This window comes from Staurois parvus, unplaced genomic scaffold (genome assembly GCF_062004578.1).
Source record: "Staurois parvus isolate SC_StPar_1 unplaced genomic scaffold, SC_StPar_1.0 ptg000418l, whole genome shotgun sequence".
Taxonomy (NCBI): domain Eukaryota; kingdom Metazoa; phylum Chordata; class Amphibia; order Anura; family Ranidae; genus Staurois; species Staurois parvus.
In genome coordinates, this window is record NW_028318214.1 from 1,222,747 (window position 1) to 1,249,989 (window position 27,243).

General features: G+C 51.3%; 1 protein-coding gene across 1 annotated transcript in view; it reads left to right on the plus strand.

The window, feature by feature from the left end:
* Positions 1–21,507: 21,507 nt before the first annotated feature.
* CASD1 (CAS1 domain sialic acid O acetyltransferase 1) overlaps positions 21,508–27,243 on the plus strand; it is a 74,648-nt gene continuing 68,912 nt past the window's right edge. Inside the window, exon 1 of the mRNA XM_089687135.1 lies at positions 21,508–22,219. Within this exon, the coding sequence (XP_089543261.1) occupies positions 21,814–22,219 (406 nt within the window). The 5' untranslated portion in view covers positions 21,508–21,813. The remainder of the gene's footprint in view (positions 22,220–27,243) is intronic.

Below are 27,243 nucleotides of genomic sequence, written 5' to 3' on the forward strand. Positions count from 1 at the left end.
AGCTAGACCTTATTCCTACACAGCTAACACAGTATCCAGAGAAGGGAGTTCCTTAAAGTAGGCTTCTACATGTTGGTTATGTGTTGGAGAAGACACTGGTAGCTTGTGATGAGGCAGAACATGGTTTTACTTGTGTGGCTTAAGTTGCAAACATACGGAACACATTTCAGCAGACATCTTGGTTTTTTTTTGAAGAGAGGAATAGAAAGAGAGAACCAACAAGTTTTACACATATGCACAACTAGTAACCTTAGTGTACAGTGCCATCTACTGGTCAACTGATATTAACACACAATACTATATAGTACATGCTGTTGTATTCCCAGCACTACACCCGTCCATCCCTTAAAGGTATCTTTGGCCAGCTGGACCTTATTCCTATCCGTGAGCTCCTGACAGGCACAACCATACCCAGAAGGAGGATTGGCCAGGACTAGGACCCTACCCAACTCCTAGGGGAGATCCCTGCAGTGATACTTAATGCGTATTTACTTTACGCATCTGGTGAGTGCGTACTTTTACCACATGTTTTGGAGCACTAATTGCGCAATCCACAGCTTATTTGCACCTAGATCTAAACTGACTATCACTTTATTGGCATACTCATGAACAATATTATTTGTTATATTTGTAGCGCTGCACCTAATATATTTATTTTATGCTCCATTATTGGTGTCAGTGGGAGGAATAGCACCCCATCATTAGTGTCAGTGGGAGGAATAGTGCCCCATCATTGGTATCAGTGGGAGGAATAGTGCCCCATCATTGGTGTCAGTGGGAGGAATAGTGCCACATCATTGGTATCAATGGGAGGAATAGTGCCCCATCATTGGTATCAATGGGAGGAATAGTGCCCCATCATTGGTGTCAGTGGGAGGAATAGTGCCCCATCATTGGTGTCAGTGGAAGGAATAGTGCCCCATCATTGGTGTCAGTGGGAGGAATAGTGCCCCATCATTGGTGTCAGTGGGAGGAATAGTGCCCCATCATTGGTGTCAGTGGGAGGAATAGTGCCACATCATTGGTATAGGTGGGAGGAATAGTGCCCCATCATTGGTGTCAGTGGGAGGAATAGTGCCACATCATTGGTATCAGTTGGAGGAATAGTGCCCCATCATTGGTGTCAGTGGGAGGAATAGTGCCACATCATTGGTGTCAGTGGGAGGTATAGTGCCCCTCATTGGTGTCAGTGGGAGGAATAGTCCCCATTATTAGCATCAGTGGCAGGAATTATGTTCCATTATTGGTGTCAATTGGTGGAATAGCGCCCCAAGGGCCGAATAAAGGCAAGCAAAAGGGCTCATCTGGCCCCTGGGCCGCAATATGGAAACCACTGCTCTAAAAGCTGGAAATCAGCAGGTGGCCCAAAAGTTAGTATTTATTATTATTATTATTATTATTATTATTATACAGGATTTATATAACACCAACAGTTTGCGCAGCACTTTACAAAATGAAGGTAGACATTACAGTTACAGTACAATTTGGTAGAAGAGGAAACAGAGGGCCCGGCTCGTCAGAGCTTACAATCTAGGAGGAAGGGTTGAGTGATACAAAAGGTAATAGTTGTGATCAGGGGCAGACTGACAACTCATGGGGCCCCCGGGCAATAGGGGATCATGGGGCCCCTGTGTCCTTGCCCAAACTCAAAAAAGCCTATGAAAAAGCTACCAGGGGCATCTCATGGGGCCCCCTACTGCCCCCGGGCCCTCGGGCAGTGCCCGAGTTTCCAAATGGTCAGTTCGCCCCTGGCTGTGGGGGGATTGAGCTGTTGGAGGAAATAAAAGGCAGTTTACTAGTTAGATGCAGGATAGGCTTCTTTAAAAAGAAAGGTTTTCATGGATCGTCTAAAGGTGGATAGAGTAGGAGATAGCCGGACAGATTGGGGTAGGAAGTTCCATAGGATGGGGGAAGCTCGGAAGAAGTCCTGCAGGCGAGCATGGGAGGAGGTAATATGGGAACTAGAAAGCAGAAGGTCTTGGGAGGATCAAAGAGAGCGGTTTGGTTGATATTTTGAGACCAGGTTTAGTGATGTAGCTGGGGGCAGAGATGTGGATGGCTTTGTAAGTTGTTGTTAGTATTTTGAATTTTATTTGTTTTGTGAGCAGGAGCCAGTGGAGAGATTGGCAGAGAGGGGTAGCAAACACTGAACGGTTGGTAAGGTGGATGAGCCTGGCAGCAGAATTGATGATGGACTGGAGGGGGGATAGCCTATGTAAAGGTCATCCAATGAGGAGGGAGTTGCAGTAGTCAAGGCGAGAGACTATGAGGAAGTGAATTAGGAGCTTTGTGGTATCATTGGTTAAAAAGGGGCGTATTCTGGAGATATGGCGGAGGTTGAGGCGGCATGATTTGGACAGGGATTAGATGCAGACCTGAAAGTATAGTTCAGAATCCAGGATTACCCCCAGCACCCTGGCATGTGGGGATGGGTTGATAGTAGTGCTATTGATCCTGACCGAGAAATCAGGGAAAGAGGTACGTGGGGAGAGCAGGGGCGGACTGACCATTTGGAAACTCGGGCACTGCCCGAGGGCCGGGGTCAGTAGGGGGCCCCATGAGATGCCCCGGTACCTTTTTTGAGTTTGAGCAAGGACACAGGGGCCTCATGATCCCCTATTGCCCGGGGGCCCCATGAGTTGTCAGTCCGCCCCTGGTTGTAAGTGACACTGAAGGTGCGGTGAGATAGGTAAGATTCGAACCAAGGAAGAGTGCAGTCACGATGGCCAAGTAAATAGAGTTTTTTGAGGAGGAGGGGGTGGTGAACTGTGTCAAAGGCAGCAGAGAGGTCCAAGTGTAAGAGTACGGAATAGTGTTTGTGAGTGTTAGGAGAGTAGTTTCTGTGGAATGTTGTGAATGAAATCCAGACTGAAGGGGATGGAGAAGGTTATTTTCAATAAGGTGGCAGCTCAGCCGGTTGTAGACTAAACGTTCAAGGAGTTTGGAGGCAAAAGGGAGTAAGGAGATGAGTCTTAGGTTGCTAAGATTGGTGGGGTCCAGTGAGGCCTTTTTACGTATGGGGGTGACTAGTGCATGTTTTTAGAGAGTTGAGGAAGATGCCAATAGAAAGGGAGAGATTGAAGATATGAGTTAAAGAGTGAAGGAGAGAGCCAGAGGATGACTGTAGTATTTGTGAGGGAACAGGGTCCAGGGGGCAGGTGGTTAGGTGGGCTTTAGAAAACAGTCTACCAACCTCCTCTATAGTAGCTGGGTTACACAAGGGAAGTATAGATTGTGCAGTGGACAAGGAGTGTAGGGTGAGGGATATCTGTACAGTGGAGATCTCCTCCAAACCTGTTTCCACTGCTGCACACTGTGGCTCCTCCGTGCAGGTCATATGCCCTGTGGTGATGTATGTGAGGGCAGGAGAAGCAAGTTTTTCTCAAAAAGATTACAAACCTGCCAAACCATAGCAGACCCAACCCCCACCCCCCATTTTCCAATCATTCTGTACTCTGTGTGCTCCACCCTGCTCACTATACTATTCTGGTGTGTGCAATATACCGCTCCATCCTGTACACTATACTACTCCACTGTGTACAATATACTGCTCCATCCTGTACACTATACTACTCCACTGTGTGCAATATACTGCTCCATCCTGTACACTATAATACTCCACTGTGTGCAATATACTGCTCCATCCTGTACACTATACTGTTCCATTGTGTGCAATATACTACTCCACTGTGTGCAATATACTGCTCCATCCTGTACACTATACTACTCCACTGTGTGCAATATACTGCTCCATCCTGTACACTATACTACTCCACTGTGTGCAATATACTGTTCTATCCTGTACACTATACTACTCCACTGTGTGCAATATACTGTTCTATCCTGTACACTATACTACTCCACTGTGTGCAATATACTGCTCCATCCTGTACACTATACTACTCCACTGTGTGCAATATACTGCTCCATCCTGTACACTATACTGTTCCACTGTGTGCAATATACTGCTCCATCCTGTACACTATAATACTCCACTGTGTGCAATATACTGCTCCATCCTGTACACTATAATACTCCACTGTGTGCAATATACTGCTCCATCCTGTACACTATACTACTCCACTGTGTGCAATATACTGCTCCATCCTGTACACTATAATACTCCACTGTGTGCAATATACCGCTCCATCCTGTACACTATAATACTCCACTGTGTGCAATATACCGCTCCATCCTGTACACTATACTGTTCCACTGTGTGCAATATACCGCTCTATCCTGTACACTATACTGTTCCACTGTGTGCAATATACCGCTCTATCCTGTACACTATACTGTTCCACTGTGTGCAATATACCGCTCCATCCTGTACACTATACTGTTCCACTGTGTGCAATATACCGCTCCATCCTGTACACTATACTGTTCCACTGTGTGCAATATACCGCTCCATCCTGTACACTATACTACTCTACTGTGTGCAATATACCGCTCCATCCTGTACACTATACTACTCCACTGTGTGCAATATACCGCTCCATCCTGTACACTATACTACTCCACTGTGTGCAATATACCGCTCCATCCTGTACACTATACTATTCCACTGTGTGCAATATACCGCTCCATCCTGTACACTATACTGTTCCACTATGTGCAATATACTGCTCCATCCTGTACACTATACTGTTCCACTGTGTGCAATATACTGCTCCATCCTGTACACTATACTACTCCACTGTGTGCAATATACTGCTCCATCCTGTACACTATACTGTTCCACTGTGTGCAATATACTGCTCCATCCTGTACACTATACTGTTCCACTGTGTGCAATATACTGCTCCATCCTGTACACTATACTGTTCCACTGTGTGCAATATACTGCTCCATCCTGTACACTATACTACTCCAGTGTGTGCAATATACTGTTCTATCCTGTACACTATACTGTTCCACTGTGTGCAATATACTGCTCCATCCTGTACACTATACTACTCCACTGTGTACAATATACTGCTCCATCCTGTACACTATACTACTCCACTGTGTACAATATACTGCTCCATACTGTACACTATACTACTCCAGTGTGTGCAATATACTGTTCTATCCTGTACACCAGGGGTGGGCAAACTTTTTGACTTGAGGGCCGCAATGGGTTCATATATTGGACCCGGGGGCCGGACCAAGAGTAGATGAATGATGTGTATGTGTCATCCATAGTAAGTATAGTAATATTCCCCCATAGTAAGCATAGTAATTAATCCCCCATATAGTAATTCATCCCCCATATAGTAATTCATCCCCCATATAGTAATTCATCCCCCATAGTAATTCATCCCTCATATAGTATTTCATCCCCCATAGTACTATTCCCCCCCAAGTAGTAAGCCAAGTCCCCCCTGTGTCAATTTACTTACCTTTGCTCCGCGCGTTCCTCTCGCCGTGTTCCCGCGCCGTTCCGGTCTTCAGGGCGGACTGTGAGAGGAGCCTAGCTCCTCTCACGTTCGTCACGCTGCCCCGCCTACACACATCCTGACAGCCAATGTATCACGCTTCGCGGGCCGGATTAAAAGGTCCGCCGGGCCGTAGTTTGCCCATTGCTGCTGTACACTATACTGCTCCACTCCACTGATATACTAGCCTCTGTACTATAATACCCTTCTCTGTACTGTACTGCTCTTCCTTGCAATGTACTGTACTGCCCTTCTCTGTACTGTACAGGGGTTGACTGACAACTCATGGGGCCCCCGGGCAATAGGGGATCATGGGGCCCCTATGTCCTCTCCCACACCCAAAGAAACCTATGAAAAAGCCAATGAAAGGTACCAGGGGCATCTCATGGGGCCCCATACTGACCCCGGGCCCTCAGGCAGTACCCCAGTGCTCGAATGGTCAATCCGCCCCTGGTACTGTACTACCCTTCTCTGTACACTGTACTGCACTCCATTCTAAAATCCTGAAGCAAGTTAAAAATGACTCCATTGCGGCAGTAAATCTCCCCAGCTATTTGCACTGCCATAAAATATTATGCAAACCATAAAAGCCGAGACTATGAACCTTTCTATATGTAACATCTAGGAAAGCCCCCGGTAAATGATTAGATGACCTAGAAACTGCCACTGTTTATGAGACGTGCTGAAGTGGTGAGCGAAAACCATGTTGTGTCCACATAGAATCTAACTTTGTTTTAAAGTTAGGTAAAGCTGGTTCAGTCAGCGTCCTCAGATTGTACTTTGTACCTTCCCATTTGTCTTGGCATTGTTGGAGCTGTCAGGGCTCCCAGGTATGACCAGAGGTGTGTGACTGATGCAGGGAAACGCAGACTTCAGATATGTGATAAACAATACAATTTATTAACACTAACCATACAAACATAAACGCAGTGCAATACTAAACATAATACAGTGCAAACAAACCAAACCAACCACCCACAGATAACAGTACATACAAGCAAGCGTCGTCAGGCAGGCCGGGTCAATATCATTTGGGCAGGTAGGTACGGGGGGAGCAAGCAGAGAATGGTCGGGGTCACAGGCCAGGTTCAGCAGGTAGCAAGCAGCGTAGTACAGAGGGTCAGGCAGAGGGATGGTCAGGGTCACAAGCCAGAGATCAAAACAGGTAACAAGCAGCGTAGTACAGAGGGTCAGGCAGAGGGACAGAAACAGGATGCAGGACAGATACAGGGCCCAGGACAAACACAACACCAAGGCAGAGTCTGTGGGTCTGGCCATCCCTTAAATACCCCAGCATCATCAGTTCCAGGTGTTAGCTGGCTGAAAGGTTGAGTCTCTGATTGCTGGGAGCACCCGCTGGCCAGCCCTGGTACTGCAGATCAAAAGGCAGGTGAGTCCCACCATTGCTGGCCAGTCCATTCCTAACAGTACCCCCCCCCCCCAAGGAGCGGCCTCAGGACGCTCCAAACAGTCCTAGCCGGGCAAAATGTTCCACCGCCCGGGTCTGGTAACTGGCGGGATATCAAAGACTGGCACACCGGGCAGGACTCCGGGCAGCGGCACACCGGGCTGGACTCCGGGCAGCGGCACATCGGGCTGGACTCCGGGCAGCGGCACACCGGGCTGGACTCCGGGCAGCGGCACATCGGGCAGAGGCACACCGGGCAGGACTCCGGGCAGAGGCACATCGGGCAGGACTCCGGGCAGAGGCACATCGGGCAGGACTCCGGGCAGAGGCACATCGGGCAGGACTCCGGGCAGAGGCACATCGGATTACCGGGCGGAGCAGCAGGCAGCGGGCCACCGGGCGGAGCAGCAGGCACCGGGCCCCCGGGCGGAGCAGCAGGCACCGGGCCCCCGGGCGGAGCAGCAGGCACCGGGCCCCCGGGCGGAGCAGCAGGCACCGGGCCCCCGGGCGGGGCGACCGGGCCCCCGGGCGGAGCAGCAGGCACCGGGCCCCCGGGCGGAGCAGCAGGCACCGGGCCCCCGGGCGGAGCAGCAGGCGTCGGGCCCCCGGGCGGGGCGACCGGCGTCCGGCCCCCAGGCAGGGCGGCGGGCCCCCAGGAGGGGCGACAGGCATCGGGCCCCCAGGAGGGGCGACAGGCATCGGGCCCCCAGGAGGGGCGACAGGCATCGGGCCCCCAGGAGGGGCGACAGGCATCGGGCCCCCAGGAGGGGCGACAGGCATCGGGCCCCCAGGCGGGGCGACAGGCATCGGGCCCCCAGGCGGGGCGGCGGGCGCCGGACCCCCAGGCGGAGCGACAGGTCTCGGGCCCTCAGGCGGAGCGGCGGGCGCCGGACCCCCAGGCGGAGCGACAGGTCTCGGGCCCTCAGGCGGAGCGGCGGGCGCCGGACCCCCAGATGGAGTGACAGGTCTCGGGCCCTCAGGCTAAGCGGCGGGCGCCGGACCCCCAGGCGGAGCGACAGGTCTCGGGCCCTCAGGCGGAGCGGCGGGCGCCGGACCCCCAGGCGGAGCGACAGGTCTCGGGCCCTCAGGCGGAGCGGCGGGCGCCGGACCCCCAGATGGAGCGACAGGTCTCGGGCCCTCAGGCGGAGCGGCGGGCGCCGGACCCCCAGGCGGAGCGACAGGTCTCGGGCCCTCAGGCGGAGCGGCGGGCGCCGGACCCCCAGGCGGAGCGACAGGTCTCGGGCCCTCAGGCGGAGTGGCGGGCGCCGGACCCCCAGGTGGAGCGACAGGTCTCGGGCCCTCAGGCGGAGCGGCGGGCGCCGGACCCCCAGACGGAGCGACAGGTCTCGGGCCCTCAGGCGGAGCGGCGGGTGCCGGACCCCCAGGAGGAGCGACAGGTCTCGGGCCCTCAAGCGGAGCGGCGGGCGCCGGACCCCCAGGCGGAACGACAGGTCTCGGACCCTCAAGCGGAGCGGCGGGCGCCGGACCCCCAGGCGGAACGACAGGTCTCGGACCCTCAGGCGGAGTGGCGGGCGCCGGACCCCCAGGCGGAACGACAGGTCTCAGGCCCCCAGGCGGGGCGGCGGGCACCGAGTCACCAGGCACAACCGTGGGCTCCGAGTCAACTGGGATGACCGCTGGCACTGGGTCAGACATTGGATCGTCTGGCTGGACAGCGGGCACTGGGTCACCAGGCATCAGGTCATTTGGCTCGACAGCGGGCACCGCGTCATCTGGCAAGGCAGTGGGCTCCGAGTCAACAGGCACGACAGTGAGCACCGGGTCATCAGGTACCGGATTGTCTGGCTCGACAGCGGGCATCGGGTCACCAGGTATGACAGCGGCCACTGGGTCACCAGGCATCAGGTCATTTGGCTCGACAGCGGGCACCGGATCAGGTACCGGATCATCTGGATCAACAGCGGGCATCGAGTCAACTGGCCTAATAGGATCGTCAGGCTGGATCAGTTCATCATGCTGGGTAGAGGCATCAGACTGAATGCCGGCGTCCGGCCGAGTAGAGGCTTCAGGCCGAGTAGAGGCTTCAGGCCGAGTAGAGGCTTCAGGCTGCATACAGGCATCAGGCTGAAGAGAGGCATCAGGCTGAAGAGAGGCATCAGGCCGAGTAGAGGCTTCAGGCCGAGTAGAGGCTTCAGGCCGAGTAGAGGCTTCAGGCCGAGTAGAGGCTTCAGGCCGCGTAGAGGCATCAGGCCGCGTAGAGGCATCAGGCCGCGTAGAGGCATCAGGCTGAAGAGAGGCATCAGGCTGAAGAGAGGCATCAGGCTGCATACCGGCTTCAGGCCGAGTAGAGGCTTCAGGCTGCGTACCGGCTTCAGGCCGAGTAGAGGCATCAGGCCGAGTAGAGGCATCAGGCCGAGTAGAGGCATCAGGCCGAGTAGAGGCTTCAGGCCGCGTAGAGGCTTCAGGCCGAAGGGAGGCATCAGGCCGAAGGGAGGCATCAGGCCGAAGGGAGGCATCAGGCCGAAGGGAGGCATCAGGCCGAAGGGAGGCATCAGGCCGAAGGGAGGCATCAGGCCGAGTAGAGGCATCAGGCCGAGTAGAGGCTTCAGGCTGAGTAGAGGCTTCAGTCTGAACCACGGAAGGCAGGCTCACCGGTTTGGATACTGGCAGGATGGTATTGGTTGGAAAGAATTTTCGCTTTTTTCTGGTTTTAACTACTGGAGCACTGCAAGTAAACGCAGGTCTGCAAACGAATGGAGCAGCTGGAGACAGAGAAGAACTGGAGGATGGAACAGGAGAGGGAGCAGTTGCTACAGAGGGCTTTTTTACAGGGTTAAAGGCAGGATAGGTGCAGCGAGTGGGAACAGGGTACTGACATGCGGTAGATAGCAGGGCAGGAGGAGCTGTTGGGAATGCAGGAATAGAGTTTTGAGGAAATAGATTAGAAGCAGGACTGGGTCTTTGTAAGCTGACTGAGGCTGGGTGCAACAAATCTGTCCATGTCTGCAGTATGGGTTGAACAAAGCTGAGCTTACACAAAGCCTGTCTGACCAAAGACTGCACTGCGTTTATACAATCTCTTAGTGTCTGTGGTGAACATGTGGAATAACGCTCCAGAAAGTAACCCACATCATCCTCTAATAACCACACCAGGGACTCTACCTGGTCTGCACTAAATGGTGGCAAAAATTCATCCCTGCATTCGGGGGAACCAGATGAAACCAACTCAGCACAAACCTCAATCAAAGGCTGCACCTCAGAGAACTCTGTGCCCTGATCTACTAGAACATGAGCGAGCCGTATACATTCTAGCAGTTCATCCCGGGTATACTCCTTCAGAGTTTGATAAGCATACTCCCTGTCATCAAACACTAACAGATATAAATATTCAACCTCATCAAGATCCATCCTTCCCATCAACAAGCCAAGATGGCTTCCCTGTGCAGCCACTTCTGGTCAGGATTGGCCTTGGTGTAATGTCAGGGCTCCCAGGTATGACCAGAGGTGTGTGACTGATGCAGGGAAACGCAGACTTCAGATATGTGATAAACAATACAATTTATTAACACTAACCATACAAACATAAACGCAGTGCAATACTAAACATAATACAGTGCAAACAAACCAAACCAACCACCCACAGATAACAGTACATACAAGCAAGCGTCGTCAGGCAGGCCGGGTCAATATCAATTGGGCAGGTAGGTACAGGGGGAGCAAGCAGAGAATGGTCGGGGTCACAGGCCAGGTTCAGCAGGTAGCAAGCAGCGTAGTACAGAGGATCAGGCAGAGGGATGGTCAGGGTCACAAGCCAGAGATCAAAACAGGTAACAAGCAGCATAGTACAGAGGGTCAGGCAGAGGGACAGAAACAGGATGCAGGACAGATACAGGGCCCAGGACAAACACAACACCAAGGCAGAGTCTGTGGGTCTGGCCATCCCTTAAATACCCCAGCATCATCAGTTCCAGGTGTTAGCTGGCTGAAAGGTTGAGTCTCTGATTGCTGGGAGCACCCGCTGGCCAGCCCTGGTACTGCAGATCACAAGGCAGCTGATTCCCACCATTATTGGTGAATTCATTCCTGAGAGAGGGTGTGTTGCACTTGTCTGCTGAGCTCCAGAAAGGCCCGAGAAGCCTGGGGCTAAAGTGCCCTGCCCAGCCCAGGCAGGATGGCGGATTCTGGGCCTGGGTCCAGCGGGGAGAAGGCCCTGGAGGGGCCTAGTACCGGCCTCTCTTTTCCACCAGTAGAGGACCTGGGAATGGCCCCTAGGAAGGGGGAAGTTTATTCTGCCTACCGGGACCGTGTGGCCGCTCGGGCCAGGTTAATAGAGAAGGAGGAAGCCAAGCTCCAGAAGCTGACTCTGGAGCTAAAGAAGCTCCGGTCATCCTACGACCGTGTATAGTCTACTAAGCGGCAGGCCATGAAACCGGACCTGGAGGCGCTGGAACTTCGTGTGTCACAGCAGGGGAGGTATGTGGCGGCGCTGCAGCGCCAGAGCGGCGTCCTAAGCGAGAAGTATCTGAATGAAGCGAGATTCAAGGCTGCAAGAAGCCGCAGTGTTGCGGCGATGCGGGGTCCGGTGGAGGAGGCCTCTTCGGTGGAGGAATTGTCGGGGGAGTTGCTGGTGGAAGGCGAGCAGGGGCAGGTTGAGCCCACAGCACCCTCAGAGGAAATGGCGTCTATCATGGAAGACAGCGTGGTGGCAGGATCATCAGAGTCCCTCCCCCCTGGGCAGCTGCCTGTGGATTGGGGGACCCAGGTGGAGGAGGAGGAGATAGTGGGCGGATTGCAGTTCCTGGCAGAGGCGGTTGCAGAGCTGCGTGGAGCCGACTTCAGGTTTACGTCCGAGGACTCAGAGGAAGAAGCTGAAAGTGATGTCATCCCCCGCAAGCCGGCTAAGCCGGTGGTGAAAGAGCATGCTGCCTTTGTCATGCTGCAACGCATCCCCAAGGACGTGTTGGCAAAGGCAGGGGAGCCACTGGAAGGGGAGAAGGACTCTGCTGATTGTGTTGGTGAGATGGTTCTGGACACTGGGGTAGCGGGTATAATGCCTGCAAAATTGTCTGAGCTGCAGGTTAGCCCTACAGTCCTGGCTAAGGGTGTTTCCCCTCCGGTGGTGGTCCCACTGGGCCCCGCCCCTTTGGGGGGCATGGTGGCCTCTGGTGTGCAACCAGCAGGTCCCCCGGTTTCTCCTCAGGGGGCTCCAAGTTCTCAGGTCCAGGCTCCTGCGGGTCCGGCTCAGGTGGGTTCTCCTGCTGGTATGGGTGGTCCCCAGCCCCGGGCTCCCCCAGGTCATGGCTCATCAGCATCTGCCCCTTCAGTTGCTGCTGCTGGTGTGGCGGCTTCCCCTGGTCATGCCCCCTTGATGTTGAGTGCCCCTGGGGCTGGATCGGGGCTCAGTTACTCTGCTGCAGTTAGGGGAGGTCAGGGGTCAGTGGGATCGGCCCGGGCAAGGGCAGGTAACCTACCCACTTCCGCCGCAAGGCGAAATGTTGTTCAGTTGAAATGGTCAGGGGAGGGCCCCCCCCTTAGCAGGAGAGAGGTCATAGACCGCATATTAGAAATGGGCTTCCATGCCGCAGATATTTTTGCGTTTATTGCTCCAGTTGGTACTGGAGAATATGACGTGTCCTTCATGCGGCCAGAATTGTTGGACCTCTTTTGGCAGAGGTATGAGGCCACCTTTGTCACCAGCCCTAGGTGGGTGGGCCTAACCCCGAGGCTCGTCTCTCGCCAGTCCCTGATTAAAAAAATAACGGTGCTGGTGAGAAATGAATCCATCCCTGCATCAGATATTGTGGTCTGGCTAAGCAGATATGGGGATGTGATGGGGCCCCTTGGGAAGATCAAGGATGAGAGGGGAATATGGACAGGTGGGTGGACGACCACCGTCCGCTTAAAGGTGGTTGGAAATGTGCTCCAGCACATTCCCTCTTCCGCTTTTCTAGGGAAGGACCGCCTGATAATTTTTTATGCGGGTCAGCCGAGGGTCTGCCACCGGTGTGGGGGCAAGGGGCATTTTGCGGCCACCTGCCCCGTCATTAGATGTTCCCTGTGTCAGGAAATAGGACACCTGGCCAGGGACTGCAATGTTGTCCGATGCAATCTCTGCGGGGAGCTTGGGCATTCATACAACCAGTGCCCGGAGGCCCTCCACAACCTTCCGGTGGGGGAGCTTGAAGCAGAGTTGGATCGGGTAGATGCTGAAGAGGCGGAGGCGGCATTGGAGAGAGCGGCTTCGGTTGCTGTGGCGGCCCTTGTGAGGGAAGGGGAGGTTTCTGTGGCCCCTCCTGTCTCTGTCCCCCCTGTTTCGTCTACCCCTTTGGAGTCCCCTGTTGTTCCCCCTTGTGTGCCGGTTCCTCCTCCCAGGACTAAGAAACAGCTGAGGGAGGCTGCTAAAGGGGCCGGGATGGTTGAGGCTAGGTCTAGTCCCTCAGTGTCTGCTCCCCCCTTGCTCTTGCCGCTGCGGCGGAGTAGGAGGCCCGGTAGGGAGTCCCGTGAGTCCCAAGGTTCTGCTCCGGTAGGGGCTCGGGTGGAGGAGGGGTGGTCCCTGGTGGGTAGGCGGAGTAAGCCAGTTTTGTCCTCAGCAGGGTCGGTGTCCTCTTTAGAGGCGGGGGAGGTGGCCCTGGGGAATAGGTTTGGGGCTTTGTCGGGGGAGGAGGAGGGGTCAAGTGATCCCGCTTCCCCGATGGAGGACGAGGATGCTGGGGGGTCTCTTAAGAGAGTGAGGGACCCTGCCAAGAAAGTCAAGAGGAGGATTAAGAAACGTCCCTCTCAATTATCTTAATGGCAGTTCCCGCTCCGATAAAGGTGGCAACCATTAATGTTGCCAGCATAAAGTCTGTAAGTGCTAGAGAAACAGCCTTATTTTTGATCAGTGGGATGGAAGCTGATATTTTCTTTTTGCAGGAGACCAGGTTGCCCACCTTGGCTGATGTCCATCTGGCCAAGCGTGAGTGGAGGCGTGGGCCCTCCTACTGGTCTCTTGCGGCTGAGCTTTACAGCGGAGTTGCGGTGCTTTTTACCGGCATGGTAACGTGTCGGCGGATAATTGAGGTAGAGATCGGAAGATGTCTGATTCTGGATGTTCTCGTAAGGGGGCATGAGCTCCGTCTCATTAATATCTATGGCCCACAGTCCAAGTGGGACAGGAAGAACCTCTTTGCGAGGATTAAACCTTACCTCTTTACATCCCGGCTGGTAGTCTTTGGAGGTGATTTTAACACCATTACTAGGCCCAAGGACAGGAGAGGCTTCACTGACGGGCTGGGATATGATAGCAATTTTCTAAATGCTATAGTCAGGGAGGCAGGTCTGGTTGACGCTTGGATTCAAAGTGTCCCAGACGGCACGGGTTTCACCTTTAGGAGAGGTAATAGCCAGAGTAGGATAGACAGGTTTTTTTTGAAGGAGAACTCTGCCTTCTCGGCACCTGAGTGTCAGGCGGTGGAGTTTTCCGATCACCTTATGCTATCTGTCACCTTGAATATTTCAGACACGCCGCTGAGAGGAAAGGGCATCTGGAGGATGAATTCGTCTCTGCTGGAGGACGAGGAGGTGAGACGATCTTTCGAGGAGTTCTTTCAGGCGCAGGAGACAGTGCTGGATTTCTGCGGCAGTAAGTCTGAGTGGTGGGAGCTCACCAAAGTGCGGATCAGCAGGTTTTTCAAGGCTATTGGTAAGAGACGGCAGTTTAAACAGTATAACGCCTACCAGCGGTTGCGGAGGAAGCTCGACCGCCTTGTTTCTAGCGGTGGAGATTCGGGGGCAATCTCGGAGGTGAAGCTTCTCCTTAGGGAACTCCAGTATGATCGGCGTGCCTCTTTGGTTCTGGAGAGGGATTATGGGAAATACCACTCGCCTGACCCTTTCCAGAATTGCAAACAGAGTGCAGCAGTTAAGACGATCTCTGCTCTGAGGGATAGTACAGGGTCCCTGGCTAAATCCAGGTCAGGGATTCTGGAGGTCTCCAGGTCCTTTTATGCGGATTTACTGAGTGAGAAACACCTTGACCGGACAGGGATGTCGAGCTTTTTGGAATCCACGCCTGGTCTGGACAGTGATGTCCCTCTGGCGAGTTTGACTGGGGAGATTACTGCAGAAGAGGTGTCCAGAGCGATTGATAGTCTGGCCATTAAAAAGACTCCTGGGCCAGACGGTCTGACTGCCGAATTTTTTAAGGCTTTTAAATCCCGCCTGGCACCTCGTCTCGTGGAAGTGTATAACAGCTGTCTGGATGAGGGATCTCTCCCTCCTTCCATGAGACAGTCTGCAGTTATTCTCCTGTCAAAGGGTAAAGATCCTTCGGCTATTGAGAACTGGCGCCCCATCAGCCTCCTCAATGTCGATAGAAAGGTTCTGGCGAAGATCTTGTTCTGGCGCTTGTCGTCAGTGGCAGACAGTTTGCTTTCTCGTCAGCAGCATTGCTCGGTCCGGGGCAGGAGTACCTTCACAGCGGTGTTAGCTGTCCGGGAGGCTCTGGAGCGATGTAAGGCTGAAGGATGGGGAAAGTACTTGCTGGCGGTGGATCAGGCAAAGGCCTTTGATCGAGTTGATCACAAGTACCTCTGGCATCTCCTGGACCGGTATGGTTTGGAGGGGAGGTTCATCGGCTGGTTGAAGACATTGTACCAAGGGGCGGAGAGCTTCATGTTGGTGAATGGTTGGGTTGGGCAGCCCTTTGAGGTTGGATCTGGGGTGCGCCAGGGGTGCCCGCTGAGTCCCTTGCTCTATGCCTTTGCCATTGACCCCTTCGTCAGGAGGCTAGATGGCGGGGCGGTGAGTGGGGTGCTGGTGGGTGCCATTGGAGATCCGCCTTTGAGAGTTGTGGCTTATGCTGATGACGTTTCTGTTTTCATTTCTGGACCGGAGGAGGCGCAGGAGGTGGTTTCAGTAATGGATCAGTATGCCGAGGCATCAGGTTCCAAGGTCAATCAGGACAAATGTGAAGTTCTCTGGATGGGTAGGGAGGGTGAGAGCTTCTCACTCCCGGACGCCTTCCCGGTGCCTCAGCCGAACATCAAAGTGTTGGGCATCAATTTTGGCTCTGCTGATTACAGCAAGCAAAATTGGGAATCCAAGCTGTCGGATGCCGAGGTCAAAGTGAGATGTTGGAAGGGGTGGCGGCTCTCCTTGAGGGAAAGGGTTGATTTGATCAAGACTTTCCTGCTCCCAGTCTTTTTGTACGTCAGCTTCGTTTGCCTCTTGCCAGAATCGCTCTATACGAGGATCTATAGCTGTTTCTTCCAGATGTTATGGGGGAATCGGCTGAACCTCGTCAAGAGGGACGTGACTTACTCATCCAGGCAGGAGGGTGGCCTAGGTATGGTCAACCCGGTGGTCTTTTTCTCTCTGATGTTCTTGAAACATAACTTTGGTAATATGCTGGCAGAGAGACCGCCTGCATGGGTAGGACTGTTCCGGATCTGGTTTGGACCCTTTCTGCACAGTTGGGAGAGTGGCGGGCCAGTGAGAAGCCTGCGGGTCAAGCATGGTAAGCTCCCGGCTTATGTGGCCCTGTGCCTGAAGTTACTCCGGCGGTGGCATGTGACTGCGGAGGAGGTCCGGTCCCTCCCCAGGAGGCTCCTGGGTGAGAGGATTGTGGCATCTGCTTTCCATGCGCCGCTGGCCTTGAGAGATTGCCCGGGCCATGTTATGAGGGAGGGTTTGCGGTTGATAAATCTGGAGCGGATCCCCCTGAAGTTGCGGGACCAGGCCTGGCTCGCCTTCCATGGCAGGCTCTACGTGAGGGGTAACCTGAAGTACCGTCCTGCGGATGACCGTGGTTGTCCGAGGTCGGAGTGTGGGGGTGAAGTGGAGACTATGGACCACTTCTTGCTTCAGTGCCCCTTTAACGTAGAGGTGTATAAACAGGTGGGAGGGGCTCTGGGTGTTCCTTTCCTCCATCGCATGTCGTATGCGGAGTGGGTGTACGGAGCATTCGAGAGTCGCATGGGTTTTAATTTGGACACCCTGTTTTTAGTCAGCTTAGTTGTCCGTTATTACACTTGGATGGCACGGTGTCAGGTCTCCATTCGGCAGAAGGTCCTCCCTGTTCAGGTGGTGGCGAGTGACATCCTTGGTGAGGTGGGGAAAATTCGGGGTCTTGAGAAAGACAGGCTGCGACGCAGAGCTTGGATGGAGGCGTGGAGGAACATCAAGCCTGTTGCTGCGGTCTGTTGATCTCGGGTGGTGGGATCTGTCCCTAGTTTCTGCCTTCAGCACTCCCTAGATTTTTGCGTTCGGATCTTTTTGGTAGCCTTTTGCATGGTAGGTTGTAGGGGTCAGACGTGGAAGATTTGCGGGTTCCTTAGCCCTCCCCTGTGGTGTATATAATAGTATGGTTAGGTCCTTTGTATATAGTTTAGGCCATATAGGCCATAAGCAGCAGGTTTGAATATGGAAATTGCATATGGTTTATGTTTTTGTCTGAGCCATAAAGGCTCTTAGTCATGTGGTCTCCGCCATAAAGGCCTTGTACTGTAAATATTGTATATAGTTTCCGTTTTTTTTTCCTTTCAGGTTATGGACTTTTATTTATGAGCCGTTCAGGCTATGTTTGAGTTTTTTTTTTTGTTTTGTTTTTTGTTTTTTTTCCCCAGGGACTGTTGGGACAATTTAGTTTCCTTTCTGTTGAGTTTTGTATTTATTTATTTATTTATTTATATTTATACTTTTATGCATAAGTCTGATGGATATGTATGACATCAATACATAATAAAAAATCTCCATTCCTAACAGGAGCTCTGTCCAAACTGTCTCGTTTCCCGCTCCCGCTCCCCGCTCGGGTTTGGAAATTGGCCTTCGTTACTCCTGCCATTGACCTTTGACCATACTTTCTACTAAGCCTCAGCTTCACTCTTTGGCAACATCTACTGTATGTCCAGTTGGATTTGTCCCATGTTCATGTTCATTTGTCCCATGTTCATTTACCGGCTATTCCCTGACTGTACTCTGGTTCAGTGCCATTTACCTGTCCAGTCTCTGGATTGCTGGACTAACAGCTTGCCCATTTGGGTTCTTGGTAGCCCCATCCAGGCTCTACAATCCACCACATCCCAACCTTTCCTGTGAAAGTTTGTAACTAAAAATCAAGGTCATTGCAACAGTGGTTATGGGACCTGAGATCCTGAGTTCCTGTACCTTACTGCTGTACTATAGATCTGAAGGAAACCAATTTGTGTTTTTTCTTTCATATATTTTTTAGGGTAACCAGTTTATATTTATCTCATCTGTATACCATATGAATCCGTCTGGCTGCAGCTGCCTTTAAAAAATATATGTATATTGTATTTTTCGGTCCATAAGACACACTTTTTTCTCTCCCAAAAATGGGGGAAAATGTCTGTGCATCTTATGGAGCAGTTGGCCCGCCGCCGACGCCGTGTTGGAATACCAGGCCAGCCGCTCGGCTCTACTGTGCATAAGAACCCGCTCCTCGGTCCTACCTGTTCTTCGGTCCAGTGGTGTCCTCACCGTCTTCTCTCTCTCTGAAGAATATATTTAAAAAATATATATTTTAAAAAATATTCTTCATATTTTTTTGTAACATATAAACAAGTCATTTTAACATATATTTTTCCATATATTTGTAAATGCATTCCAAAAATGTAGATTTGTATTTTTAAAGGCATACAGTATATTTGAAATGTATTATTAAAAATATTTTTCATATATTTTGTAATAAAAATGCATTTCAACATTTTATATATATATATATATATATATATATATATATATATATATATATATATATATATATATATATATATATATAAATATATATATATATATATAAATAAATAAATTTAAAATATATATATATATATATATATATATTTTTTTTTTTTTTAATTGAAATATATTTTGAAATTCTGAATATGGCCAAAATTGCAGTATTTCAAATATATATTTTCAGAATATATTTCAAATATATTTTTCTTCCATGTGGGATGTGCTGCCAACTTTATCATCAGACCCACTTTTCCACTTAGTGAAGGTTCTCTTATTTACCTACAGGTTTAGCACAGTATCCTGTTTGGGGAGGGACATTTCTCATAACCCCCCCCCCCCCCAAAAAAAAGAGGGCTACACTTGCATAGGCACACACAAACATAATCCACTCGCACCTACATACAGTACATGCATATAACCTTAAAAAAATGCAGATTTACTGTAACTGGCTGATCCAGATGCCTTCTCTGCTTGGCTGATTTTCACTTTTAAGTGTACATTTGGCACCTGCATTGCCAGGTGAAATGTTTATTTTTGTACACAGTACTGCATGGTAGAAGGAGACAGGGCAGGTCAAGACTCAGGAAAAGCCTCCCCCCATCAACAACTTTGCACATTACTGTTTCCCTGAACGAGCCCCCACTCTGCTGACTTACATTTAGGTGCTTCTCTGCCTGCACTTTCTAACCCAGCCTGTCTCAACCAGGATTCTACGGCACCCCTGACAAACATGGACGGTACCCTGGTTAGAGAAAAACTCATATAGAAGAATCAGGACATCCCTCCTCCTGCTGGTGACCCCTCTAGTGGTATAAAGATCTATACAGAGGAATCAGGACCTCCTTCCTCCTGCTGGTGACCCCTCTAGTGATATAAAGATCTATACAGAGGAATCAGGACCTCCTTCCTCCTGCTGGTGACCCCTCTAGTGATATAAAGATCTATACAGAGGAATCAGGACCTTCTTCCTCCTGCTGGTGACATAAAGATCTATATAGAGGATCAGGACCTCCTTCCTCCTGATGGTGACCCCTCTAGTGCTTTAAAGATCTATATAGAGGAATCAGGACCTCCTTCCTCCTGATGGTGACCCCTCTAGTGATATAAAGATCTATATAGAGGAATCGGGACCTCCTTCCTCCTGCTGGTGACATAAAGATCTATATAGAGGAATCAGGACCTCCTTCCTCCTGATGGTGACCCCTCTAGTGCTTTAAAGATCTATATAGAGGAATCAGGACCTTCTTCCTCCTGCTGGTGACATAAAGATCTATATAGAGGGATCAGGACCTCCTTCTTCCTGCTGGTGACCCCTCTGGTGATATAAAGATCTATATAGAGGAATCGGGATCTCCTTCCTCCTGCTGGTGACCCCTCTAGTGATATAAAGATCTATATAGAGGGATCAGGACCTCCTTCCTCCTGCTGGAAATGTTTAGATACTCTGTATCAGTTGTTGGCCCTCCGCCCATTCACAGTGGAGTTTGGAGTCTCTGATAACTGTAGAACAACAGATAAGAGTCTCCTCCCCGCACTGCTCCATGTAAACCAGGAAACGTCTGTAATATAATGAATGCTCACAAACGCCCGGGGTCACCTGGAGATAGACGGGTGCATTGTGCGGTGACAACAATTCAGTAACTGGAATTACTGGACTGAGCTCACCCAGCCACTTGTGTCTCCGCCCTTTCTGGTCACTAAAAATATAAAGTAGTCTGATCGGAGCGCAGAAGGAAGCCAGGATTGTCTCACTTCCTTCGCTGCGCTCATTATTCACAGGACGGAAACTTCTTCAATTAACGATTTGAAATCTGGACGGAGGTGAAATATTCCAGACGTGGGTGGAGGTGGCAGGTCCCCCATCCCCTGTGATTGGCACCGTGGGGTCACTGTATACCTTCCCAGGAGATCTGGTTGCACGGCTCTGATTGGATGCTGGCGTTCTCATTCCTTCCATGTGGAACTTTGTGCAGTGACAGGTCCTCTCTGACCACCGACATCATAAGCAGCTACCAGGCACCCAGGTGGAGCGCGGATACACACCAATTCTGGGTGGAGCGGTGGAAAAGTGACTAAGGCCTGTTGTCTGAGTGCCGGATTGTAGGATTCTGTTTTGGGGTGAATTCGTTTCCAGCGTTGCGAGTGGAGTAGCATGACACTGCAGAGTTACATTTCATGGTGGAGCCGGCGGACCCCAGCGTGCATCATTTTTATTGAGTAGTGTGCCACTGCGAAGTCAGTTGTTTCCCTTTTTGGGTGGAGCAGAGTGAAGTCTCAGTGTCACGGCCGGTGTGGGTGTAATAGGGGTGCAGGGGCACAGATTGACAGTATCACTTGCTGCAAAGACAGCAGCACCACAGAATTTTCTATTTTAAGTGGAGCAGTGGCGCAGGGCTGTCTGTTCTAGGTGGAGCGGGGGCACAGTGCTTTTTATTTTTAGCTGGATCAGGTCTCACAGTACTATTTATTCTGGGTGGAGTAGCTACTTTATTTTAAAATCGTCAGGGTTCAGAGTGGTCTCAGTTCTGGGTGGATAGGGGTTACATCCCATAATTTTGGGGGAAGAAGCAACACCAAGTGTTATCTGAAGGATCCCAGGGATATCAATTCTGGGTGGAGCAGGGTTAGTTTCTATTTTCGGTAGAGCAGTGCTAGAGCTGTATTCTATGTAAAGGGTGTCCTGCTGTTATTGTTATTGGGTGGAGCAGAGTCACATGGCTATTCTAGGTTGAGCAGAGGCAGTTATGTATTACAAGTGGAGCAGGCTCACTGGTTGGCAGTGCCCATTGTTGCAAATAGAGCCATAGCGATTTTTGTTTTAGGTAGAGCAGAGGCAGGGCACTGTTTATTATAGGTGGAGCAGAGGCAGGGCACTGTTCATTATAGGTGGAGCAGAGGCAGGGCACTGTTCATTATAGGTGGAGCAGAGGCAGGGCACTGTTCATTATAGGTGGAGCAGGGGGCAGGGCACTGTTCATTAAAGCAGGAGCAGAGACACAGTGTTGTTCTTTATAGGTGGAGCAGAGGCAGGGCACTGTTTATTATAGGTGGAGCAGAAGCAGGACACTGTTTATTATAGGTGGAGCAGAGGCAGGGTGCTGTTTATTATAGGTGGAGCAGAGGCAGGGCGCTGTTTATTATAGGTGGAGCAGAGGCAGGGCGCTGTTTATTATAGGTGGAGCAGAGGCAGGTTGCAGTTCCTTTAGCAGTCAGTAGGGGGGGTCAGAGTCCAGTGTTCGCTGCTCCCGGAGAGTTGTAGGCGGAGCCCAGGTCCCGCACTGAGCGGACATGGAGTCTAGCAGGGGGCGAGACAACGGCATGAAGAAACGCCAGGGGGCGGAGCTACAACCTCTATTACCTGGGGAGCAGGACACCTCCTCAGCCCCGCCTTCTCCCTCTGCTGCTGTTCCTCCGACCACCGCCTCTCCGGCCATCACTCCGCCCCCTTCTCCATCCTCCAAGAACGCCCCGCCCTCCAGCCCCGCCTCCACCCCTCTGCAGTGCTGCCCCCCCGCGCCCGACCGTCTCATCGCACGCTGCTGTCATGGAGGAGCCAAGATGGCGGCCCTGGCCTACAACCTGGGCAAACGGGAGATCAACCAGCACTTCAGTGTGAGGAACGCCAAGCTATTGGCCCTGGGCGCCGCCCTCCTCCTCTCCGCCTGCCACGCTGCGTCCCGGGCCTACAGCCGAGGTGAGTGAGACCTCCCCACCCCCTCCGTGTGATCGGAGAGTGAGCGCGACAGGTCCGCTTCATCCCCTCCGTGTTCTGTGTGAGATCATCGCCATCCTCCTCCCAAGTCATCGCCGTCCTCTGTGTGATATCAGTGTGTGACAGAGCATCCTCATCCCGCATCATGTGACATCCCCATCCCGGGTCATCTCCATGGTGATCAGTGAGAGACAGGTCCTCTTCATCCCGTGTAACAATGACAGGTCCTCTTCATCCCGTGTAACAATGACAGGTCCTCTTCATCTCCTGTAACAATGACAGGTCCTCTTCATCTCCTGTAACAATGACAGGTCCTCTTCATCCCGTGTAACAGTGACAGGTCCTCTTCATCCCCTGTAACAGTGACCGGTCCTCTTCATCCCCTGTAACAGTGACCGGTCCTCTTCATCCCCTGTAACAGTGACCGGTCCTCTTCATCCCCTGTAACAATGACCGGTCCTCTTCATCCCCTGTAACAATGACCGGTCCTCTTCATCCCCTGTAACAATGACCGGTCCTCTTCATCCCTTGTAACAATGGCAGGTCCTCATCATCCCCTGTAACAATGGCAGGTCCTCTTCATCCCGTGTAACGAGGGCAGGCCGTCCTCTTCGTCCCGTGTAACGAGGGCAGGCCGTCCTCTTCGTCCCGGGTAACGAGGGCAGGCCGCCCTCTTCGTCCCGGGTAACGAGGGTAGGCCGCCCTCTTCGTCCCGGGTAACGAGGGCAGGCCGCCCTCGTCGTCCCGGGTAACGAGGGCAGGCCGCCCTCGTCGTCCCGGGTAACGAGGGCAGGCCGCCCTCTTCGTCCCGGGTAACGAGGGCAGGCCGCCCTCTTCGTCCCGGGTAACGAGGGCAGGCCGCCCTCTTCGTCCCGGGTAACGAGGGCAGGCCGCCCTCGTCGTCCCGGGTAACGAGGGCAGGCCGCCCTCTTCGTCCCGGGTAACGAGGGCAGGCCGTCCTCGTCGTCCCGGGTAACAAGGGCAGGCCGTCCTCGTCGTCCCGGGTAACGAGGGCAGGCCGTCCTCATCCTGTATACAATGTAAACATGAATGGTCCTCTTCATGCTATGTGATCTCCATGGTAACAATTGTATAACAGGTCCACTTTGTGTTCTTGGTGCCCAACATGGTGAATTTCTCTGCCAGTGACCCCCTATGTGGGGAAAAGGAGGGGCGGGTAGGTTACTGGCACCAATAAGCCTCTGTTCACACTACAGCTCACATGTGAATCACACACAAACTGCACCACATTCCCGTGTAATTCACATACGATTCAGTGTGCTGCCATCTGAACCCATTTATCTTAACTGGGCTCAAACTGCAGCGCATAGCACCAAAAACTTGCAGGAACCTTTTTTTTTTTTTTTAGCCACACTGCAACCAGATTGCATGATTGTTTTGTACCATGCAATCCGGTGCAGTCAAACGCACTGCGTTCGCAACCTGCGTCTGGGGTGTCATTAACTTTCTATTGACACCTGCAGCAGATCGCAAAACAGAGTGCAGTTGCAATACGGTGCAGGAAACGCGCGGGGTTCACATCTCCTATGTATGAACCTACAGTAACAGTGTTTGAGGCTATGGTCACACTAGCTGATGCCAGAGTTGGGGATTATTATTGCATCCACTGACACCAATGGTGGGTTATTGTACTACAACCTCTCCAGTGTGCATTTGCGGCACGGCGCAAAAAAATGTTATAGCCCATTCACATTTATATTACAGATTTGCTTTTCTTTTGTGTTCTTTGTATTATCTATGTGACAGATCATTCCCATCCTCTGTGTGACAGATCCGTTTTATCCTTTGCATGGTCAGTGATAATAATGACAGGTCCTCTTCATCATGTTTATCGTATATGAAAGTAGTGTGGTAGGTCCTCTTTATTCTTTGTGATCTGTTTGATAATTACGATTGATCTGGTTATTTCTTTATAATGACAGGGCCTCTTCATTCTGTATACAATATAGTAATGACAGGGCCTCTTCATTCTGTATACAATATAGTAATGACAGGGCCTCTTCATTCTGTATACAATATAGTAATGACAGGGCCTCTTCATTCTGTATACAATATAGTAATGACTGGGCCTCTTCATTCTGTATACAATATAGTAATGACAGGGCCTCTTCATTCTGTAGACAATATAGTAATGACAGGGCCTCTTCATTCTGTATACAATATAGTAATGACTGGGCCTCTTCATTCTGTATACAATATAGTAATGACTGGGCCTCTTCATTCTGTATACAATATAGTAATGACTGGGCCTCTTCATTCTGTATACAATATAGTAATGACTGGGCCTCTTCATTCTGTATACAATATAGTAATGACAGGGCCTCTTCATTCTGTATACAATATAGTAATGACAGGGCCTCTTCATTCTGTATACAATATAGTAATGACAGGGCCTCTTCATTCTGTATACAGTATAGTAATGACAGGGCCTCTTCATTCTGTATACAGTATAGTAATGACAGGGCCTCTTCATTCTGTATACAGTATAGTAATGACAGGGCCTCTTCATTCTGTATACAATATAGTAATGACAGGGCCTCTTCATTCTGTATACAATATAGTAATGACAGGGCCTCTTCATTCTGGTACTTACCTATCACAGGCGCCAAAGCAGGGGTGGAGGCATTATATTTCATTGCCAGTGACCATTAATGTAGGTAGGTGGAAGAAGCGGGGATGTGGGGGTTAATTGGTACTTGCCACAATGCTGGGGGCTATTATTGTTGTCAGTGACACCAATGCTGAGGTTTATTATTGCAGTCAGCGACGCCGATGCTGGGGGTTATTATTGCAGTCAGCGACGCCGATGCTGGGGGTTATTATTGCAGTCAGCGACGCCGATGCTGGGGGTTATTATTGCAGTCAGCGACGCCGATGCTGGGGGTTATTATTGCAGTCAGCGACGCCGATGCTGGGGGTTATTATTGCAGTCAGCGACGCCGATGCTGGGGGTTATTATTGCAGTCAGCGACGCCGATGCTGGGGGTTATTATTGCAGTCAGCGCCGCCGATGCTGGGGGTTATTATTGCAGTCAGCGACGCCAGTGCTGGGGGTTATTATTGCAGTCAGCGACACCAATGCTGGAGGTTATTATTGCAGTCAGCGACGCCGATGCTGGGGGTTTTTGCATTTACTGACCCCAGTTATTGCAGTCAGTGACACTAATGCTGTATACAGTGTAGTAATGACAGGTCCTCTCTGTGGTCTGTATTCTGTATAGTAATATATTGAGATTAGTGGTACTGTTGGAGCCGGATGTCCCAGGCACATCCTGCTCATATCTACATCTCTGGCACGTGACTACATCCCGGTGTATGTTGGCACTGTAGAATCTTATAGCCATGAAGTTCTGTGTGTTATCAGTGTAGGTCTCCTCCACTCACGGATAATGCAGCTCACTCCCCCTCTCCCTGTCTTCCTGCTGGATTTTGTGCCATCGCTCTGGTCGTGACTACAGGTGGAAAGGGCACACTTGGCACCTCCTGACAGTCAGACACCAAGCTCCGATTGTCAGGATACCGTGAGAGCAAGTATGCACCTCCAGAACCGTGCTGACAGCAAGGAGAGGTTTTGGTTCAGGAATCGCATGCGGCCCAACAGGAGGGAGATTGGGAACCGCTAATCTAGAGGAGATTGGAGTAAGGCGAAAAACAGTAATACCTCAGTTTACAAATGCCTCGGTTAACGTAATTTTCGGTTTACGAATGATAATCCATTGAAAACAATGCCTCGGTTTATACATTTTTTTCTTAATACGAAGTGTATGTCGGCTTTTTTTTCTTCCTATAACTCACAGAATTAGCTGTTACTTTCCCAGTTAACGGAAACTTTGTTTCTTTTAACTTGGGGAAATAAACTAAAAGAAAAACTTTCTTTCAGCTGGGGGGAAAGTGACAGCTGAATTTCTGAGCTATAGTGATGAAAAAAAAAAAAAGCGGTAATTACATTTGAAAACCGGCACCACAATAAATAAAAAAAACAGCGTGGGGTCCCCCCTCCCATCCACACCAAGCCCTTCGGGTCTGGTGTGGATTTGGAGGGGGACTCCCACGCCAAACTTTTAAAAAAAAAAGTGTCATGGGGTCCCCCCCAAAATCCATACCAGACCCTTATCCGAGCATGCAGCCTGGCAGGTCACAAAAGGGGGGTGGGAGAACAAGCGAGCGTACATGGTACCCCTACTCATTCACAAAAAAACAAAAAGTGTATTGTGAAGAAGACGGGACGCAGTCTTTTACAAGTCGCTGCTGCCGCCGCCTACCCTAGAAAAGAATAAAAGAAAAAAAAAGGCTCCACTCCCGACAAAGGCTTCCAGCAGTCTGCCTGCTTCGGTGGTTTGACAGTCCTTAAATATGTAAAGGGCGGGGCCACCTGGAGACATCACGCATGTGACCCCACTCCATGTGACATCAATGATGTCACTTGAGGCGGGGTCACTCGGGTGATGTCCCTGGGTGGGCCCCGCCCCTTACATATTTAAAGCGGAAGTGGGTACCCGAATTTGACAGGTACCCGCTCCCATTTCCGTAGGCGATCGGAAACGGAAGTTGTCCTCCCTCCCCTCCCTGTAGTCTTTTTGGACACGTGACGGGTCCCAGAAGACTACAGGACCATTCATGAAGCGCAGCGCTACTCGCACATGCGCAGCGGGTACCTGGCTGTGAAGCCGCAAGCTATCACAGCCGGGTGCCCACACTGAAGATACTGGAATACAGGACGGCCGGTGAAGCGAGCTGAAGGGGACACACCGAGGGACAGGTAAGTGGCTGTTTTTTTATAAGCCAGCAGTTACAGTTTTTGTAGCTGCTGTCTTTTATTTTGTGACAGGTGAGTGGAACCTCCTTTCTTTTTTTTTTTTTTTTGGCTCTGCAGCGGCGGTGACAGCGGGCATCGTGATTGACGTGATTGATCTACTGCTGGGGACATTCTTTTAGTTTTTTTTCTTTTAATCAAGGACTTGTCAAAGACTGTGTCCTGTCTTTTT